This window comes from Molossus molossus, unplaced genomic scaffold (genome assembly GCF_014108415.1).
Source record: "Molossus molossus isolate mMolMol1 unplaced genomic scaffold, mMolMol1.p scaffold_m16_p_11, whole genome shotgun sequence".
Classification (NCBI taxonomy): Eukaryota; Metazoa; Chordata; class Mammalia; order Chiroptera; family Molossidae; genus Molossus; species Molossus molossus.
In genome coordinates this window covers 80,369,859-80,391,936 of record NW_023425346.1, presented here as the reverse complement: position 1 = coordinate 80,391,936, position 22,078 = coordinate 80,369,859, and the positions used below count along the sequence as shown (strand labels likewise).

Below are 22,078 nucleotides of genomic sequence, written 5' to 3'. Positions count from 1 at the left end.
GGAGGTCCCTTTGCTTGAAGGAATTTACAGCCTCACTAAGGATATGAGACAAACATGTAAAACCCACACTAAAAGCCAAGCCGGCCTATGGGAAGCACTAAATGTGAAGACAAGGGCTGTAAGGGTTTTGATGAGAAAGACAGTTAACGCAGGTCAAAGGATTCATAAAGGAGATGGGGCTTAAGGCAAGTTTCAGAAGCCTCACAAGACTCAGGGTGGAGGGGGCAGCAGAGAGGAGGGGCACCATCTAAGAGAGGGTGAGATCTCAGGCCTCCCAAGCATGTTTGGGTAACAGGGAGTAATCTGGTTGGATTGGGTGAGTATGCAGAAAGTAAAAAACAATGAGAGAAACATGAATTGGGATAAAAACATAGAGGGGATTAAATACCAAACTAAACAGTTTGAATTTTATGAGTTAATATTTCCCAAATAGAGGTTCCTAGGGCTGGCTGCATCAGAATTATCAGAGATTCCCAGGCTCCACCCTAAACCTAAGGAATTAGAATCTTGGATGATAAGGTCCAGTGATCTTTAATTTTAACAAGCTCTGGAGATGACTCTAAAGTACAGTTGGATTTTTGAGAACTACTAGGTAATTAGGAATCATCTTAGCTCCTGGAGCAGAATACTATTAATAGGTTGTATTTTAAGAACATGCTATGCGCCAGGCATTTTTCATATATAATCTCATTTACTCTCAAAGCAACTTTATTAGGTAGATCCTATTATTATTCCAATTTCACAGAAGAGGAAACTGAAGCACAGAATAGTTAAGTAATTGCTAAAGAACTGACAGCTTGAATGAAATCGAGCTGGAATTTGGAGAATGACTCCAGAGGCTCTGTTCTTTGCCACTGTGCTACATTGTATTTTAGTGCAGAAGGTGACATTAAAGGTCTGATAACGATGAATGAATGATTGGTAGCTATGCTTAGGATGGAATGGTATGAAGAAAGGAAAAGAGGAGGATGATCAGGAGTCTACTGAAACAATCTAGTTATAAGTAACAAAGACCATGATCAGAGTATGGGATGGAAATGGAAAAAAGGCCCAGATGTAAGAGATAGCATTTTGTGAGTATCAACAGGATTATGGGCTGATGGAATGTGGGAATGGGAAAAAGGAGGCTCCCAGATGTCATGGGATTTCTGGCAGCGCCTCAAACAGAATTAGCAGAGTCAGGATGAGCTGGTGACTTAGATGGGTGGATGATGAATTAGATTTTAGACATGTTGAAGCTGAGGGTGAGGCAGGGCCACCATGCAGAAATAATCATCAGCTCGCTGGAGAAGTGAAGTTGGATTGTCTCCAAAATCCTGGTGGACATTATTTAGCAGGGTTGAGATAATAGTCCTGGATGTGCAATCCAATCATATTTGTATATGTCTCATCCATTTTTCAATTTGTGTACCGCCTGTACCTGTCTATAATTGTTTTGGGAAGTCTCTTTCTTATTCTTTGAGGAAAACAGTTACAGTTATTATGCCAAAGATTCAAGTCTTTTCACTTAACTACGAACCATCTCATGTTAGTAAATTGCTGTTTTATATGTTGACTTAGGACAAGAAAATGCAACGAATGGCAAAAGTAAAGACGTATGGGTTCTACAAGGTGAGTGAAGTAGACACCGAATTACGCCTGGTATCGCTGCACTGCAGACGCTAACACCACAGGAGCAGTGATCCGGGCGGGTCTTGGTGTTACGTCAGTTCAGAGTCTGGCTCTAGACAGGCTGCTTCACTTCTAAACGTCTCATTCTTTATTATCTGCGAAGTAAAACGACTATTTGCTATGTCCATCTCCCGTGCATCTTGAAGACAGATGTTAGTAAATTACACTGAAGTTCTCAGATAAAAGGTGTTAAACAAAGAACTCATTCCATTTTTCCCCTCAAGCGAATTGTTAAATCTAGATGTGTCATTATCTAATAGTATTATGTAAACATCCTACAAGGACACGACACTGTGCTGGATATGGTAAAAAGCAAATTAGGCAAATACAGTCTCAGCTAGGAAATTATGAGTATTTATATATATGAATAAAACTGTTATTAATATGTTTTATTAGTTACTTAATATCAGTATGCAAATAGGTCCATTAGGAAACCTTTTGCATTTTATTAATCCAGCATCTTAAATGATTATATTTCACCTCAAATGCTAATGAAATTTATTTATTAATCTGTATCTTCCACTTCAGCACCTGTGGAAGTTCTTTTTAGCATAACAATTTTTCTAAAAGTTAAGCCAATTTTTTTCCACTGGACTTCTGTTCTGATCTGCTAACAAATCTAAACCTCATTATCCAGAAAAGTAATGACATAAAGGGGTCTATTCTTCGTCAGTGCTCCTTCATAATTCACATTAACATTAGTGGGAGCTGTGCATGCATATTAAGAGAAGAGAATCTTAATTAAACAAATAAGCCTTTCAGTTGATACTCCACGTGATCATTTTTACTGTGATGTGTATGAAAAAATCATCTTGCTCTGGACAGCCATAAACAGAGCTAGAAAGTAACCAAAAATACACAGGGTGGGAAGGGAAGGCAATGGAGAGCACTCAGATTTTAAAATGATTCTGAAAACAAGCTACCCATCCATTTTTACACTAATTAACTCCACCTATGCCCCTCGTCTCATGAACACATAAAAAACCCCACAGAATGATAAACATTTGCAGATATGCTTGACAGCTGAAAAAAATTATTAAGTACAAACTGCCAGTTATACAAACAGTCATGGGGATGCAAAGTACAGCACGGGGAATATAGTCAATAATATTGTAATAACTATGTGTGGTGTCAGGTGGGTACTACTAGACTTATGGGGGTGAGCACTTCGTAAGTATATAAATGTTCAATCACTGTGTTGTACACCTGAAGCTAATATAACATTGTATGTCAACTGTAATTGAAATTTTTAAAAAAGTTAAACACAGCAATTTCCTAAGACATATGCCCCCAGTGTCCCACAATGTATTGCCCAAGAGAAATAAAAATATATATCTAGCCCAAATCTTGTAAAAAAATGCTCACAGCAGCATGATTCATAAGGATCAAAAACTGGAAATATGGCTTAACGTCTATCAATGAATGAATGGATCAACAAAATGTGGTATATGCACACAACGGGATATTATGCAGCAATAAAAAGAAGTGAATTACTGAAATATACTACGCAATAGGTGGGCCTGAGAACATTATGTAGGGGAAAGAAACCAGCCACAAAGCACCACATACTACACAACTGGACCGTCCAGAACAGGCGCGTCCACAGGGAGGGGCTGCAGACTGGTGGCTGCCTAGGGCAGGGCCACAGGGGGCAGGGTGAGGGAGATAAGAGTAATGCTAATGGGTACAATGCTTCTCTTGGGGATAATAAAACTGTTCTAAATTAATTGTGGTGATGGTTGTACAACTCTGTGAATGTACTAAAAACCATTGAATTATACACTACAAATCAGTGAACGGAATGGTATGTAAATTATATCTCAATAAAACTGTTATGTTAAGAATAGATATGAGAATCTAGCTGTTCTCTATTGAGACCATCGTGAAAGAGAGTTTCAAAATCTAAAAAAGAGTGAAGTCAACACCAAACAGTCTGCACGTGGGCACTGCAGCAGCCCTTGGTCCGAGGAGGGGCCCGTCTGCCTCTGGGTCTCCTTTTAGTTAAGAAATCAATGCCAACCAAACAAGCCGACATTTGTTGGACCCAAACGTCATCTACACCTTCTAGTTACCATCCTTGTGTCTATCTCCATGGCCGTGTCACTGGTCCTCTTCATGCAGGGACTCGGGCAGCGCGTATGCGCTCCTGTTCACCCTTCATTCCCGTAAGGGTGCTAACTGTTCTCTCCGGAGCTGAGTTGCAAATGAACAAAAGCTAGGATGTGTAATACATAAATACTATCAGCTATCACACCACTGGGTTTAAAGAAGTCAACATCAGTATATTACCCCCTCTACTTTGCAATCCCTTGGCGGGCTGCACACGGCTGGTCAGGAAGCGTGGCCTTCTGAGGCCAGGCTGTGACAGCAAACGTGGAAAAAAGGGGTAACGGCTCGTCCTAACTCGAATGAAAAATTAAAATTCCTAGGGCATTTCGCTCAAAGGAAAATGGCCAAGTTAACAAAATGAAGAAACAAAATATCCATTGCTCATATTGTGAAAGAGAAAGCAAATAATGTAAGATGAACTGTGAGGTGCGAAAATTTGGTTACCAAAGAGACAAAAAAAAATGAACCTAACAGAATGTTAACTTTTGTTCAGCTTCCATTTCTTTTCCGCTGCAATCACAGAAAGCCACAGAGAAGGGTGGCCGGCTGTACTCACAGCCTTTGACATGCAAATCTTTACTTTTTTTTTTTTTGCCAAGGTCGTATATTTCCCTCAGGCTCAATATATGCAGCCATTTTACCCTGATTTGTAAAGCTCTCTGTATTCCATGTATTTTTATATCCAGCTTGAACCTGAATTAAGAACTTTGACCTACTTCGACTTTCATTTTTCATCTGAAATTTCATGTTTCTAACTGGCCTCTACTTTATGAAGCAAAGTACTTTAACTCTAGCCTGTTGTCGGCCTTTTGCCTTTGGGGAGACGACTGTTAAAATTTCATTGGCCTGGTTACATTATCTGGGTTACCCTTCATACCCATAAAGTTGCAGGGATACCCAGACATTTTACAACCACTATCTAGAAAGAGGTAATGACAGGCATGACCACATTACATTTATTGTACACGAGACCTATAACAGCTGTTATGGGATCAAGGTAAAGAGAAGAAATGTACGACAGATGTCATGCTCCCTGGAGATTTAAGTATTCAGTCTCTATCTAACCTAATTTAAAAATCAAGTCAAAATGTATCTTTATGGGTAGTGTATTATAAGACAACTTCCAAGACAGCCCAATGAAATAACTATGAGCCGTGCATTAAGAATATCAAGTCTAAAGCCCATCATGCACTCTGATTTGAAATACATAAAGAAAAAAAGAAAAAGAAGAAAAAAAACCCTGTTTCTCTATTGGAGGCCATTTTCTATCTGTATTCAGCACCACCAAGTGATTAGATAACCTTTGAAAATAGTTCACGGTTACATTTACGAAAGGGTGAGGCAAAGCTTATAAAATATAAATGATTGAATGATTTTACCTATGTCATTACTTACTGCAGTTTCTAATGCAAAACTGTCCAGGCTAATGAAAAAAACAGTATGCCCACCTGAAATACAAATGACCAATTAGCGGGGGGGAAATCAAAACAGAAATTTAGTGGGCTTCAAGTCAAAGGCAACATCTGATAGTGGGCTGTCTGGGGTGGGCCATGGGGAAGCCAGGAAGTAAAGGCTACCAAGTCAGGCTGATAGCTTTGTTTACATAAGTTGTTGACCTTAAACTTCACAATAACTTGGAGAGATGCATTATTGTCCCCAAATTACTGATGAGTAGACTGAGACTCAGAGGGATTAACGAAGGTCTGGAGATTTAAGTCCTTGGAGCTTGTAAGGGACAGATATTTAACTAGGTTAAGTATTAATTTGGTGGTGGTAGATATCTGTGTTGTTGTTTGTGGTGGTGGTGGTGGAAGAGGAGGGTGAGGGTGTGACGGTGTGTGTGTGTGTGTGTGTGTTAGGAGTGTTCTTTTTAAAAAAAAAAATCACAGGAGGGTGCCATTATAGAGTTGCCCTAATTTCAGTAAGATGTATAGTATATTTTAGTATAAATCAAATGATCATAGATGCTTTAGATATGCAAAGCTTAGAAATAAAAAGTTGATGTCTCTAGCTTCAAAAAAATACCTTTCTCATTAGGGTTCCTGATTTAGGTTTTTCTGTGTAGACAACAAACCAGTGTATCCTTAAGCGTACCTACATTAGCTTAGTTAAGAAATAACAAGAAGGAATATTCAACTGATGGGCCAGGAGGAATAGAGTTGATTCAAACAGCTGCAAACCAAATTCGCTATTTAAAGACTACATTTCTTTAGAATGTTTATTTCAGGTAAAATAGGCCTCTGTATACCAAAACAGACACAATTTGGCTTAGCTTTTTGTGAAGTTGGTTTAAAAATAACCATCCCGCCCTGGCCACTTTTGCTCAGTGGTTAGAGCATTGGCCTGCTGTCCGGAGACCGGGGTTCGGTTCCCGCTGGGGGCATGTACCTCGGCTGCGGTTAGTCCCTGGCCCTGGTTGGGTCGTGCGGGTGACAACTGCTCGATGTGTCCCTTTCACGTCGATGTTTCTCTCTCCCACTCTATCTGAACAAAAAATGGAAAAATGTCCTCGGGTAAGGATAAAAAAATTAATAAATAACCTTCCCATATTAATATGTTGCAAATTTTTTTTTTTTTAAAGCAAGCATAAAGTGATTTGGCATTAGTATCCTAGTGTGCGAAGTTCTGATAACATATCTGCTAAAAATTCAGTGTGGCCCGGGCAGATGTGCACCCTGTGACCTGCTAAGACAGTTGCCAGGGTGAGATGACGCCATCCCTTCTGACTTCGTACCTTCCTCATCGCACCCGCTACAATCTGAAATCATCTCAATCACTTTGAGTTAGTTGCTGATTCCCTCCCATCCCTGGACTGTATGTTCTGCAAGAGCCCTTGCCTGGGTGTCTTATTTGGCACAGAATGAAATGACTGTTCATTCCCTGGAGCTGACAAGGTGCTGCTTCGTCTGGGAGATTTCCTAGGCAAATGGCTCACCACTTCCTGGGAAATTCATTGTTAGAGACAGTTTACATGGTTACGCAATATTTTGCTTGTTTTGTTTTAAACTCAAGAAATTCAAAAGTCTGATTTTTCCTCCCTTCACGAAGGCAAAAAATGTACCAAACCCCAGGGACTTCAGTGCCATACGCCCAGTGTCTCTGGCAGCGCCATGCAGCCCGACGCAGTGCGGGCCTTTGACAGAGCTGAGTAAGTGGAGGACGGTCATTAATGCGTTTGGCAAAGAGCAGGCATTCAATAGATGTTGTTAATCAGATAAGGGCAAACAAATTTTAAAAACAAAGATGAAGTATCTATTGGCAGGTTTTATACTTTCTTCATTGTTAATTCATTAAAAGGAAGTTTCCTACCCATAACCCCTTTGACTACAAAATCACATGAAAATATACGGAAAAAGGTACATGATCAACAATATCAAGGTTTTCCATTCAGGGTCCAGAACCAGTTGACGAGTCAAAGGCTTTTGAAGTGAGTGGCCAATAGTTTAAAGAGAAGACTTTAGCAGCTATGATATAAAAGAACAGATTTTAAATACAAATCTATGAGAGAGTTCAGTTTAAAGAGTATAAGGCTGACAAGGTTATTAAATAATTAAGAAATCAGGGACTGATTTCTGGGCTTTTCACTACAGACAGGGCAAGCCAAAGGATATTTGTCTATAGTGTCTGGGGATTGTCTGCCAGACCCCATGAAGGTGGCTGCGGGCTGACAGCAACGGGCTTGTCTGCGGAGGGGTCTGAGCTGTACCCACCCTTTGGCTCCAGGGGGCCGCAGGCGTCTGTCTGCAGGCAGTGCTGCAAAGGGTACAAGGCCTCAGGGGATCCAAACACAGAATGGGGACATTTAAGCAGCTTGATCCCCTAAGGTTCTGTTTCAACAGCAGGCAAACAGGATACAGGGAACTACCAGTGGGTGGGTGCTAGAGCTGATTATTTCCCCCATAGTGTATGGCCTGTGCAAGAACCATGGTTGAATCTGCAAGGGATCAGCACAGAAGAGGCATCCTGGAAGCAGACAACAGGTGAAGATACGAATTAATGAGATTCCCCATAATTTTTCAAAAGGATCCGGAGTGCGTTAGATGAACTAAGGAGCTAACCTATGCTACTCACGACATATCATCACCATGAGTGGACTAGCTAACACCAGGAAAGCCCACGACGCTGGCTTTCACAAGCCGAGCCATGGCCAACACATTCGAACGTCCAGGGTGCAGGGCCCGGTGAGGAGGCGGAAGCAGAGTTTCAGTCCTCACTCAGGCCCTTGGCCAGGAGCCACCTACATGGTGCAAGTACACAACCTGCAGGAAAGCCTTAGGGTCAGGAAAGTGTCTGTGAAGCGCAGCTAATGGAAAAAATAATACATATTTAAACCACACATCTAACTCCTAGCGAACCTTAAAGCAATCAATCTTTTTTAAATAAGAAAGAAACTAAGTCAATAGCATCTGAGCAACAGATGAGAATTAAAGCAAAACCTCTTGGCTAATGGTAACAGCTTTTGTGTTCTTTGTTGTTGAAAATGTGCATGCAGCAGAAGCGCCAATATGCTCACCAACTCGGATGCGAAAGGCTATGGAAAACAGTTGCTATTTTTACACCGGCGATAAAATCAAACACCACCTTTCAGATCTTAATTTTGCTGAAATAGTAGAAGGGAGCAAACCCCGCGTTGCTAGACGTCTGAAGGACGAGGAGGCCCTGCGATTTCTACCAGAGGAAAACAGAGCGCACGTTATAGTCACCAACCACACAAAAAGCCAGCTCTGTGTTGTGGGCAATGGAGTAAGAACCTGCCGAATCCAATCATCTGAAATAAAATACAAAGTTAAGGCTTAATTTAGTAATATTCTAGAAAATGGGAAGCTCTAACAGGTTTTTTGTTTTTTGTATTTGTAGACTACTCTGGTTAAACCTGTGTAGTTTTTTATTAACACCCTAAAGAGGAACTTTTTTCCTTATAAATTGCTATGACATTATAGTAATAGCTGTGATAATAATGATATAAGTTTTCTGCTGACAGTGTAAAATAGTAGGACAAACTTAGTGGCTTTGGGCTGAAATGAAGGGGTTGGCGGCCCGCCGTCCTTTCCGGAGGCTCTGCAGAGACAGCCCACGTCCTGCGTCTCTGCCTTCCAGAGGCTGCCCGCCTTGCTCGGCTCATGACCCCCCTCAGTCTCAAAGCCGGCAAATGTGTGTTAATTCCCTCCATACTGTTCTTCCACAGTCACATCTTCCTTTTAAGGCCCCTGGTGATTACCTTGGGCCCACCGGGGAAGAGCCAGGATGTCACCTGATCTACGGTCAGTTGATCGACAACCTTCACTGTCCTGTGCCAGCAACACCACACTCTCCCAGGCACCCGGCGAAACACGCACACCGTTAGGTGACGCTACTCTGCTCACCGCAATAATGAACACTTATGGAAAGTTCACTACTTGCCAGGCACTATTCCAAGCACATTACATGTCATTAAACAAGCGTGACACTCATAATAATTGTGGATGCCGTTATGACTCCTAGTTTCAGATGATAAGACCGAGGCACAGAGGGACTGAATACCCCCTCAGCGTTAGGTGGCTAGAAAGTGGGAGAGCCAGGCCCGAGCCCAGGGGTCCCCACGCACGGCCTGCTCTTCCCCCAGCGCTTCACGGCCTGTAAACTCTGCTGACTGTAATCATACTGGGAAAAGGGTAACTTTAAAACTCAAAATGTCAAAAGGAAAGAGACTATGGAGACCAGGAAGAAAAACAGACCAACATCTACTGAGAGATTTGTCCCGTGGTATCAATACTATCTGTGTCCCTTAAATGTCACCATATATACATGTACAGCTAAACCGGACAAAAGTAGGTGGGGCAAGTGAGTACGTGAAATGCAAAGTTTTTCTTGTATTATTTATTAATCATTGTATTAGTTTTCCATGTGAACTGTAAACCTACTTTTGCTCCAACTTGTACATGTGTATGTGTGCACATATAAAGACTGAACAGAGAGGATATACATATGAATAACAGACATCAAACGGAACTTTCCATTTCTGTCTGAAATTTCAGTCTAAGATCCAAACACTGAGAACATCTGATGACAAGTACCACTCAGCATCTTTAAGAGAGAGATCCCCTAAGAGCTTAATACGAGGGCCAAACGGATTCACCAACTATCAGCTCCTAACTCACCTGCAGTCCACGGAGGAGGGCAGAGACTGAGAGAGAGGATTTCTGTGATGAGAAATTATAAGGGTAAAGAAAGTAATGGACAGGGGTGTTTCCACCCCTCATCGCCAACAAAACAAATGTGGCTGTAAAGCCCCCTAGAGAGTGTGAAGGCAACGGCACGACAGGACACTGTCCCACTCCTATGGGTTCGCTCTGTGACCGGCACACACTGACTGACCTTCCCCACATGAGAGCGTTCTGGGGAGAGTTGGCACGTGGCCTTCGAGTGCGGGGGGCACAGAGCCGTCCTTGACTCTGCCCGGAGAATTCCGAAGATGCCAGGCTGGCTGGGACATCCCTGGCAGGGTGAGGAGGAAAGGGAGCAGTGACAGCAGACTGGACTTCTGTCATTTGGAGGCACCAGAGATCATAATCCCAGCGAGGCGAGTAGACACTGTAGAAGGAAGTCAGGCTAAGCCTCGAACGGAAGTGCACCAGCTGGGGCGAGGAGACTCATTTAAGACCAGAGGGTCTCAGGGAGTCAGGGAGAAAAGGAAACTCCTACAGCAGTGATTGGTGCAGGAGTAGCCCCCGGGAAAATGCACAGAAGTGGTCCACAAAGGACCACATAACAGCACGACTATACCAGCCAAGTAAAACTCTGTCCTCGGCAAACAGTGCCCCTCCCTCCCCGGGCTGCAGAGACTGAGAGGCGGTGTTTGGCCTGGTCACTGGTCACTGCTCGCGAAGTCTTGCCTCACACCCTGCGGTGTAGACAGCAGGTGTGCAGCCTCTGCAAGTGGAGGAGACGAGGCTCGGGGATTAAGTGATGTGTGTGAAGCCCAGTGGCTGCTGTGTGGGGAGGGTCACGACCTCAGGCCAGGGCCACCCGACTCCAGACCCAGGGACATCTCCGCTGGACCACAGAGCCTCGCACACACACCTAGAACCCCGGGGGTGAGGAGGGAGGTGGGTTCATTCACCCTGTTTTCTCCAATTCAAAGACATTGTCCTAAAGGTCATAATGTGGGACCCACACTGAACTGACCAGCACAGCACTGTGGCACCAAGGGCAGCAGAAGCTGCTCACATCTCTGAGAGCAGACACACTTCCTGTCACCACCATCAGTTTCCCGGTCACCCACGAGCCTCTTCTGCCTCCGCAGACAAGGGGCAAGCATGCTCTCACTTTAAAGTTTGTGTTGTTATTAATCCTCACCTGACTGTTTAAAGAGAGTGAAAGGGAGGGGGAGGGAGGGAGGGAGAGAGGGAGAGAGAGAGAGAGAGAGAGAGAGAGAGAGACATCCATGTGAGAGAGACATACTGAGTGGTTGCCTCCTGCATGCACCCCAACTGGGGCAACCCAGGCACATGCCCTTGAGCGAGACTCAAACCCGAGACCCTTCGTTGCAGACGCTGACGCTCTAACCACTGACCCACACCAGCCAGGGCCAGTTTAAATTTGTGTGCATTTAACCAATGAGGAGGGAAAGCTTGCATTTTTCCCCCTAAGTGCACACAAATGGGCGATTTTACCAGGAGAAACAAACACACAAACAAACAAACAAACAAACACATAAGAAACAAAACTAACTCAGCTTGCAAAGCAAGTCCATACCTCAGCATGGCACCAAACCCCTTCCTCTTTATTTTCCTGTCCGGATCTTCATTTTCCTCTTTCTGCTTTTTCTCCTTGACTTTCAGTTTGCCCTTTTCCTTCTTCTTCTCCTTCTCTTTCGGTTTTTTGACTTTCTTGGCTTTATTATCCATGTCCTCGAGCTCTGAGTTCCCCTGAGGGGCAGAGTCACAATTCAGAGCTCCTCGGCCGGAGTGAGAGCTCTTATCGGACAGTCCATCTGCACAGAGGGAACAAAATCAATACACACGGTCAGGGGCACCTACTGTCAACGTATCACGAAAAGTTACAATGTGAAATGCAGAAGAATGAATAAAAGCAATCTGGAGTCCTACCCTTCCATGTGGCTCCCTGTACCCTGGGAAGAGACCACTGCCTAGGTCTGGTGTCCTCAGGCAGGTGCGGTGTTGGGAGTGGAGAGGACCGGGTGCCTAGCCCGCGGTCTGAAAGGTTTGATGGGTAGGAACACACGCTCCCTCTGAGAGCCCGCTTTTTAACCTGGTCGGCCCAGGGCGCACATGCCCGAAACAAACAAGACGAGTTGTTTCTAGGAGAGGCGACTGAGTACAAAAATAACGCTACTGCTTCCACCCAATTAATGCAGTTAGGCCCCGGGTTGACGTGGCTTCTAATGACTCCAATAAGAATGTCAAGAAACGCTACTTAGTGCTCCACCCTAAGGGTAGATGACAGGCGGTCCTCGCAGGAACGACAGAGCACGTTCCTTAGCGTTCGCGCTGCAAAATAAATTGCACACGGCCTCATCCAATTCCATGCTCGTTAAGCCAAAGGGCAAAACATATCAGGAAAATGAATTACTTTTAATATCAAAAATATAATTGGGATCCTTAAATCATTTTTCTCTGCAGTTAAGCCCACGTTCTTGCCTGTGATTCGTGGGTAACAGCGAGAGGGAGAAACCATCTAAGGAAGCACGTGGCCCTACCGGCTTCTAACTCCTCGGGTCCATCGTAGGACTTGTCAATGGCTGCTCGGAAGCTTTCGTTGCAGCCGCGGCCGCGGACCATGTGGGGCCGGGGCCTGTGGAAGGGGAGTTCGTTCTTCCTGACCTCGGCAACCGCGGTCTGCAGGCTCTCCAAGGAGCTGGACTTTTTCAAACCCAGAGTTGGACCGAAATCTTTGCTTGGAGATTCTGGAAAAGAAAGGGCAAAAGGTCACCTTTTTTCTACCGAGGCAGAGTGGTGACCTGGAAAGGTTTATTGTTCCCAAAGTACTTCTGTTTGGGCATCTTACCCAAAGGGGTGTTAAATGGGTGGCAGTTGGGGTAACCCCCAGCTTTGCCGCTTTTTGTGACTTTGAGCAAGTGGTTTGATGTCTTCAAGCCTTAGTTTCCTTTTGTATAAGGTTGTGGTAAGACTTAAAATGAGATCATATATAGAAATAAATATGTATGCATATATATGCACACGCACACATATATATAAATTGGAAAGGTTACAGCAGTCTACAGAGATTATATGTATGAGTGTGTGTATGACTGTGTGTATAAGCACTCACACACTCACACATGTACGTACACAGAGCACCCAACAATGAATGCTTTACTCCCAGTACCCATCTCTGGCACTCCATGCATTGTAGCTTTTATTTCCATCACTGTGTTTATAATCAATAAATATCATACCATGCACAGAAATCAAAGAACACTGAAGTGACTGCAATATTTGTGGTTAAATACTTTACCTTAATCTGGTGCCTATTAATATATAGTGAATGCAATTTATTTATTTATTTATTTATTTATTTATTTATTTATTTATTTATTTATTTTATCCTCACCCAAGGACCTTTTTTCCATTTTTAGTTCAGAGAGAGTGGGAGGGAGAGAGAGGAAGAGAGAGAGAGAGAAACATCAACGTGAAAGGGACACATCGAGTGGCTGCCACCCGCATGACCCAACCAGGGCCAGGGACAAACTGCAACTGAGGTACGTGCCCTTAGCAGGAACCGAACCTGGGTCTCTCAGGACCACAGGCTGATGCGCTAACCGCTGAGCAAAACCGGCCAGGGCAATTTTGTTTTAGTCTATAGATAAATAAAACAAAGCCAGAAAGAAAACAAGTTTTCTGTATGAATGCTGTTGTTACAAATTATTTCTATTTGGGAATTTACAAAGGAGCAACTTTAAAACATAATAGTCCAAAAAGAAAAAAGTGAAATCTAAGTAAGTTTTAACAATTTGTGTTCTGATATATAATAGTTTTCAATTTTACTCTTTGTCTTGCCCTGTATTCGCCCACCTCCACCCCTGCCTCGACCCCGATTTCCACGCCCAGCCAGGCTTCCGGTTGCCCCCCACAGGACTAAGCTACGTAAAGGCCAGCAGCACAGGTTTACTGAAAAGGTGGAAGGAATCCTATTGGGGCTCATTTCCACCAGGGCCAGAGCTCACGATCCCTCCAGCTATGAAGGAGATTTTTATTATGACGAAGCTACTCTTGCATCGCTGGAAGTAAACTCCTTCGCGGTGTTTTCAGTGGATATAGACTGAGTGCGTATCAAGAGGTGTGTACATAACGTGTCTGCACAATGCCTAACACACACTAAGACTCACCCAGCAGCACTGTGTTTTCTTACAGTGATCGCTGTCTCTGCTCTACTCCTGCGCCCCACATGGACACTGCCGCTAATTGCTTAACACGGTACAAGGTAATGGGAATACAGAAGTACAACAAAGAGGAAATGCCTACAAAACACACAAAACACACACCCTTCCATATATTCTGAATATATTCAAAACAGTCAAAAGAATGGCAGTAATGCTGACAGCAATGCTTACCGCTTGTCCTGTTGTAAGTGCTTCCCCTGCATTATCTCACTATCATCCTTACACGTGTGCTGCCGCACTATTGTTAGCCCCACGACAGATGAGGAAACTGAGGCACAAAGCAGTGAAACACAGGGTCCAGAGTTATACACTTAAGTGCCAGAACTGGGAACTGGCCTGAGGCGGCCTAACTCTACCTTTTCTGCTCCATGCTACCTAACGTAGCCTTGGCCTCTGCTCTCTATGTGATTATGGTCACGCTGCTTAAACTGACCTCCAGATTCCTCATTTCTAAAGGAAGAGCATTAGTTTAGATCAGCCCTGAGCCTAGTCAAGCAGGAAAACTGCAAAAATTGGATTTTTTTTTTTTTTTTTTTTTACAGTTTCATCATTAACTTACAGGAGGCAATTTTGCACTTGGAATAATACACATGATGACAATAAACACTGCATTTTATAGAGTGACAGTGTATCTCCAATAAATGCAACCGGGATGAGACTAAACAAAAAATAAAAGTACAATAGATTTCAGGGACATATTTCAGGTACTACTTGCAAGTCATAAATACTGAGAATACATTACTGCTAAATCCACAATAGGAGATGTTTCTTATATTCCCAGGAAGGTATGTTGATGAAATAGAAATCAAATAAGATCATTTCTGACAAGAAGAAAGCAACAGAGAGACTTGGGGGTATTGAAGCAACAGTAAAAGCTTTGGAGTTTACAGAAAATATTTGACACCATCAAGACCTAGGGGTGTCTGAAACAAAGTTTGGTGAAAACATGACGATTCAAGTATCTGAGGAAGCCTCATTTTTCTATCAACATTAGTAACCATCTTTTATTTATTAATTGCCATCCAGGAGATTACATTAGAACCCAAACTGTAAGTATTCACACCAACCTTTAGCAATAAATTCCAGGGAACATGAAAGTGAATAAATCATCCAAGATATAAGGTACGTTACCTAAAAGGAGCTCTTCTGAAGCTTAGCAAGAGGTTGTATTTGAGAAGGAACAAATACATTGTTGCTCATTGTGAGCAAACTGAACAGTTAAGGATCATGGATTCTTCAGGATTAACTGAGCCAGAAATTAATTCACTTTGTAAAAATAGAAGTCACAAATTAAAAGCATCAACTGATGTTGGCCAAAATGCCAGCTTAGCTTTATTGGATGTAGTTGTAGTAAAACTAAAAGCAAAAAGGGTGGTTGAGTCCTAGGCCGTAATGAGGGACTTGGGGGTTTTCAGGCTTGAAAAGATGTTTCTATTTATTCCTAGAGAGTAAACAGGATGCAGCATTGGGAGAGAGGCCAATGGTAGAGCGGAGAATCTAAATTCAGGCAAGTCTTTGCAAGGATGCAGATACACTGACCTGATGGAAATGAATCTCCAAATGAAAGGGGCTCTGACATGGACCTTGACCAGGGCTCACATTTCCTTCATGTGACCCAAGGCTTCTGACGAAAGGTCAAGGTTACTGGTTTCAGGAATGATTATGAGGTCAGTTGATGGGCATCAGCACTAAATTACAATGAAACATTTGGAATAAAGTACCCTACCATGTAAAGATTTTATGATATACACTAAATTGTTACATTCAATCCCACTTACTCCTACCCTCACCAATTCCAGCTTAGATTCACAGTGCATTGGGAATTCTGTAGCTTTTAGAATGGGAAGATTCACTGTCTATTCTGAGCCTATTTACCCAAGTAATATATTTTTTTTCTAGGCAACTACTAAAAGTAAAGGTTTCTTTGAAGGGATAATATAAAATAAGTAATTAATCAAAATCAAAACCTCAGTCATTCTATCCCATTGAAGTCATCCTAAAATATGATCACTCCTCACGTTTTCATCTGTAGCTGATACGATATTGGCTGTGGCTGAGCTTAAGCAATTGTCTGAGAGCGTGATCTAAGAATACCACGTGTTATCAGTCATGGGGTGGACTTTGTCCAAATCTGAGCGTTTACTTGTCCTGCTTTGAGCATCTACAGAACTAATCTGAGTATGACTGTTCAACGATTTCCAGGCCAGCTTAGGCTAGTTGCAAAAGCCAAGGAATAAATCTACCAAAGTTTAGTAACAAGGTTTTATTTTTTAACTTATGACTTCTTTGTCCAGTGACCATGTTCTCTAAGATCCTATAAACGTATCTCACCATCAGAAATATGAACCTGACATACACAAACTTCTCAAAATAAATGATACAACAGGTATCAAGGTTGCTAAAAGAGGGATCTTACATGCCAAAAACGGGTGGTGTAACAGAAATATTAAAGTTCCATGTGCCAAATATTCCCTTAAAATAAAGGCCTCATAAAGAAATACCACCGTAGTCATTTTTAAAAAGATGTTATAACACTTTAGAAAATTCTTCTGTTCGCAAATGAAGGGGACTGTCTTGACTCGAAGGATTTCAGGGTCATGGCTTCTGGCCCCCCCAGTCCTCAGGCACGGCCACTACTCCACACCATCCAGGAAACCAGTGTCACAGAGAGAACTGACACACCCCAAGATTAAAGATTTAAAGGAGTCGTGTCACCTCTCCCGGGGGCATTAAAGATGTGAACAAGGGCAGTGCAGAGCCCCGTGTAGGTGCGGAGGGTTACGATAAAACAGACCCTTAAAACACTGAGAAACCACTGTACCCAGCCTTCCAGCGAGAAAGGCCTATTTCAACAGACCGTGAAACAGAAAGTCCCTCCTGGACGATTGTCAGGATGTGAATCTCAATTTCTCTGACTCACACTTGGATCCCTGTCCTGCCCGCGGCCGAGAACTGTAGACTATGGTAATAGAGGCTAGACAGTCCAGGGAGTCGTGGTTAACAGTGAGCGAGTACGAGGAGAGGCTGTGGAAAAGCCCCCGTGCCCCACTCTGCTACTTATTTCTTGAGTTAATAAACTCTCCGAGCCTCAGTTTCTTGATCTGTAAACTGAGGCTAAGACAAGGATGCAAGAGTTCCCAGCACATAACCCAGGTTCATGAGACAGTGCCGCCTATTATCATGGCTGTTACCTCTGAACGTGTGAAGAAGTGAGGCCCGGCACGATTCATTGGGTTCCTTGTGTTAAGAACTGCATTCTTAACACAGCTATTCCTCCTGCAAAAAGCCCGAAGGGGCTTCATACAGAAATACCACCTTCATTTTTAAAATTTTTTATTTAAAAGTTGACCTGACTTCTTTTCAAATGACTCCTTATACTTTTCTTTGGAGATAAGGTATATCTGTCCATCTGTTCATCACATATAGAGGCTACTCAGGGCAAGATTACTAATCAGCCTTGGTTGCCCTTCCCTTTAGGCTATAATCATTTAATTAGTCAGAGGTTTCATTGGCAAGGTGTGAACTTCCCATTCTAGCACTAAAATCTCACATTTAAAAAAATGCCTTAATCCAGAAGACCAGTAATTGGATCTTCCATTATTGATGAAATTGCTTCCAATGCATTCTTATTAAAACATAGAAAATTAGCTTGGCCCGTGTGGCTCAGTGGATTGAGCATCGTCCTACAGACTGAGAGGTTCCGGTTCGATCCCCTGGGGTTGCAGGCTCGATCCCCAGTAGGAGGCGTGCAGAAGGCAGACGATTGATGCATCTCTCTCACATTGATGTTTCTATCTCTCCCTTCCTCTCTCTCTAAAAAACCAATAAACCCCCCCCCCTTTTTTTTTAAACATAGAAAATTATTTGGAGAAGGTATTCACTTTCAAATACATGGCAAGTTTTTCCTCACAACTAGGGCTTAATAATGAACAAATACTTATGATAAGTTAACAATAAATACTGTATTAATCTGCACATTTCAGTAACATCAATGGTTCTCAAGGCACTTACTGAAAATTAATTTAAGCCAGAGCCCCTCCCTCTAAATAAAGGAATTGTGCCCACTTGTAAATTGCTGATCAAAATGATCGAAATGCTATCCAGGGGTCACAGCATGAAACTTGAAAAGGCCAGGAATTTATCAAGATAGCTTGCTTCATGATTGGTTTGGCCTTTCAGTATTATGAGCAATGAACTTGGGCAAAGACATTAGAAATGCCTTACTTGCTTCATGGGGAGTTGTGATGTGAAATTGATAGCCTTAAAACTCTTTGAATGAAAAAATATTATAACTTCCAAGTAGGAAGTCACAAGACCATTTTATTCTTTAACATATCCCACTTTGTCTTTTTTATTTTAGATTACACTCACTGAAAATTTTGTATATTTGATATTTTTAGTAGTTTCCCTAGAGGCAAAATGTCTTATGTGCCTTAATAGATATAATTGCAAATCCATTAGCCTAGAAAAAAATTCCCCATAATATCCAAATGTATAATTTCCCAAATTGTGTTATCTGTGCTAACTGTGTCCATAATGGGACTAATTACTTTCTTGCCTATCTTGGTATTCCAGATACTGATCATCATTCCCAGCTTATCACAGTGCCCCACTTCCTATTCATTGCCATAGGGCATAATGTAAGCTGGTTTATGCATTATCTGCTGTCATTTGGGTGTCAGTTCTTTTACTGGCAATTTCTAAGTTCTCTAGGAGCAGAGTTTTTTCTATTAAGTCTCAATAAATGCCAGGGTCTTTGATCATTTCCTGAAATTCCTGTCAAAATGTTTAATAATGAAGTTCTCATTAAGATTTATATATTTGCATAATCCCTCCTACTTTGCCTTCAAACATTATCTATTTTAAAATGAAAATATCTACAGAAAATATGGGAATATTAGGTGAACAAATGTAACTAATGCTTGGATTGTGTGTACGGTCATGGCCCTCCAAAGGTCTTAAAATCTTTGCCAAGAGTAGCTATGCACTTTAATTTTCTTTACTAAAGATTCCTTCTTTTAGAAACTGAAAGTCAAAATCTCATAGCATATTTAAATTTCTTTCCTGGACTCAAATCATGTTCAACAAAGTTAATAAATAGTGAATTGATAACTCTGAAAATAGTCTTGTGACACTTTTCTTTCTTTTTCTTTTATTCTTTATTTTGTGGATTAAGAATGGTTCAATTTCATGGGAAATCATTTTTGAAAAAAATATATAACCTTATTTCTGGGTAGATTCTGTTCAGGGAACTGAAGAACTCGGACAAATTCATTCCAATAGACTGGTTTGTTTCAATCTTTTGTTTTTTCTCTACTTGTATTATCAGGAAAACTCTACTAGATTAAAAACAAACAAATTTTAAAAACCACCCAAAATTGGCATTCAAGACAATGATGAATTAAAATATTAGATAAATAGCACTGGTCTCTGAAGGAAAATGTGGCTAAAGAAAACAAAAACACCCCACTACTTTTATTATTTAACTGGGGAAAAAAAAAAAAAGACTAATTTTGAGAGTCACACAAACTGACTGACGTGGCAAACTTCTCTCCCTGTGAAATAAGATGAAGAGGATGGATAAATGCCACCTGCGTGCGTGTTTTCAGTGCGGCTGACCTCACATCCTCAGCACAGAGAAGTGCTCGGCAAACGTGTGGCGGGGGGAGTGGCTGAGTCAAGGGTGGTCACAGCACTCGCTGCCCCTTGTGCCCAGGGCGCTGCGAGCGGGAAAGTTTAACCTGGAGAAACACATCCCACAGCTGCTTCACTTCCTCGAGCCCACACAGAGCTTCCTGATCTCTGTCAGTACAACCCTTAGGTTCTGTTGGGCCACTTTCAAGGATTTAATCATCTCTACCCTATCTAAAGCTATTCATCCATCTTCTCTATGCATTGGTCTTTGTTTTTGTAACAGTCATTCCTTTCTCTCAGCTTCTCTTTGTAATATCAACCTTTCCCGTCATTTCTGCCTCCTTCCATGCACTTGAAGTCACCTTATCTTTATCCACTGCCAAGAACACCTTTATTTATCTTCCAGCTCTTCCTTGTATATCTGGGTAACAGGCTTTCACTCTGAACATCAACTGTTCCAGTGATACCCACCCCCTCTCCTTTTTACCATTTACTCTTGCTTCAACAACACATTTTCTTCTGCTTTTGATTGTTGAATGATTTATGTGTGATGTGAGTTGTTTGTTACAGTACTCTCAAAATAAAGTATCATATAAAGAATTCTAATACATTTCATAAAAAACCATCAGCATAACTAAAAGTTCAAATTGATTTCTTGGGTATTATCCACATGAAGATATTTTTACATAATGATTACCTGTATATTTTTGGATCAAACATTATTTTTAAACATTTTGCTTTATCCCCTTTTACAGCTATAATAAAAACAACTTCAAATCCACAATTACTGAGTTATTTAGAGAACAGAGAGAAAGTGAGGTTTTTCAGGTTTATGTTAAGAAAAAGAACACTCTCTTTATAGATACACTTTAAGCAAGATTTCAATCGAATGCATGTCAAGCCAAAAGCTATCACTGTGTGTTTCCTGAATATTTTTGTTGTTCAGAACTGTGCCCATCCTAAGAGAAACAGAAGACAAATGTAATTAGTAACTAACATTCACTTGCTGCTCTATAATTTACAAAGTTCTTTCTTGTAGAAAGTGAGATCACACCATACACAACTGATCTTTCCCAAATTTGCTTGGACATTCATGTCCACAGAGAGCTACGGAGGAGGCGAGAGGGAGGAGGGGCAGGATGAGGTAAGTGATGACATTGGTGTCACTCACCATCTTACTCAATGAGTGCGTTCCAGAGGGACAGTGTCTAGGAGAGAGAGAGACTTTGGAGAAATGAACAGTTTTCTGTGAGTCTCTGCTTTTTTCTTTTTAAATCCCTGTGTTACATTTTATTATTTATCACTGAGATATAATTGACACATAATACCTTTAAGTTTAAGGTGTACAATATGGTGATTTGATACATGTGTATATTGTGAAATCATTACCACAATAAGGTTAGTTATCACCTCCATTACCTTGCATAATTACGTGTTTTGTGTGTGTATGTGTGTGGTGAGAACACTCTCTTAGCAACTTCCAAGTATATAATACAGTGTTGTTAACTATAGTCACCATGCTATACATTAGAACGTATTCATCTTATATAACTTTGATCTATATCTCCCTATTTCCCACCTATCCTAGTTCCTGGCAAATACCATTCTATTCTCTGTTTCTATGAGTTTGGCTTCTTTCAATTCTACATATAAGTGAGATCATACAGTATTTGTCTTTCTTGGTCTGACATATTTCACTTAGCATAATGTTCTCAAGGCCCATCCATGTTGTCATAAATGGTGGAATTTTCATATTTTTTAGTGCAATAATATTCCTATGTATATGTGTGTGTACGTGTGTACCATGTTTTCTTTGTTCACTCATCTACCAATGGACACTTGGGTTGGTTCCATGTCTTGGCTGTGTGAATAATGCTACAATGAACACTGGAGTACAGATTTTTCCGAAACAGTGGTTTCATTACCTTTGGATATATACCCCTAAGTGGAACTGCTGGGTCACATGATAGTTCTAGTTTTAATTTTTGAGGAACCTCCATACTGTTTTCCATAGTGGCTGCACCACCTGACATTCCCATCGACAGTGTAAGAGTTCCCTTTTCTTCACATCCTAGTCAGCACGAATTAATTCCTGTCTTTTTGATAATAGCTATTCCAACAGGTGTGAATAATGGTCCCTGCTTAATGTTCATGCCATTAGCATCTTATCACAGGGAGTGTGACTTTGTATTTCAAAACTTAAATCTTTAATGTGTCCCCACCCTTAATCACAAGCCAACCAATTCATCTGATATTTGACTGGATATAGCTATCTGCTGAAAA

The 22,078-nt window shown here is 41.7% G+C and overlaps 1 protein-coding gene across 1 annotated transcript in view; it reads right to left on the bottom strand.

The window, feature by feature from the left end:
* The window catches only part of PARD3B (par-3 family cell polarity regulator beta), a 979,738-nt gene that overhangs the window by 266,673 nt on the left and 690,987 nt on the right, over window positions 1–22,078 (bottom strand). Inside the window, exons 17-18 of the mRNA XM_036254726.1 lie at window positions 12,479–12,685; window positions 11,515–11,752 (exon numbers count right to left, since the gene is read on the bottom strand). Of these exons, the coding sequence (XP_036110619.1) occupies window positions 11,515–11,752; window positions 12,479–12,685 (445 nt within the window). The remainder of the gene's footprint in view (window positions 1–11,514; window positions 11,753–12,478; window positions 12,686–22,078) is intronic.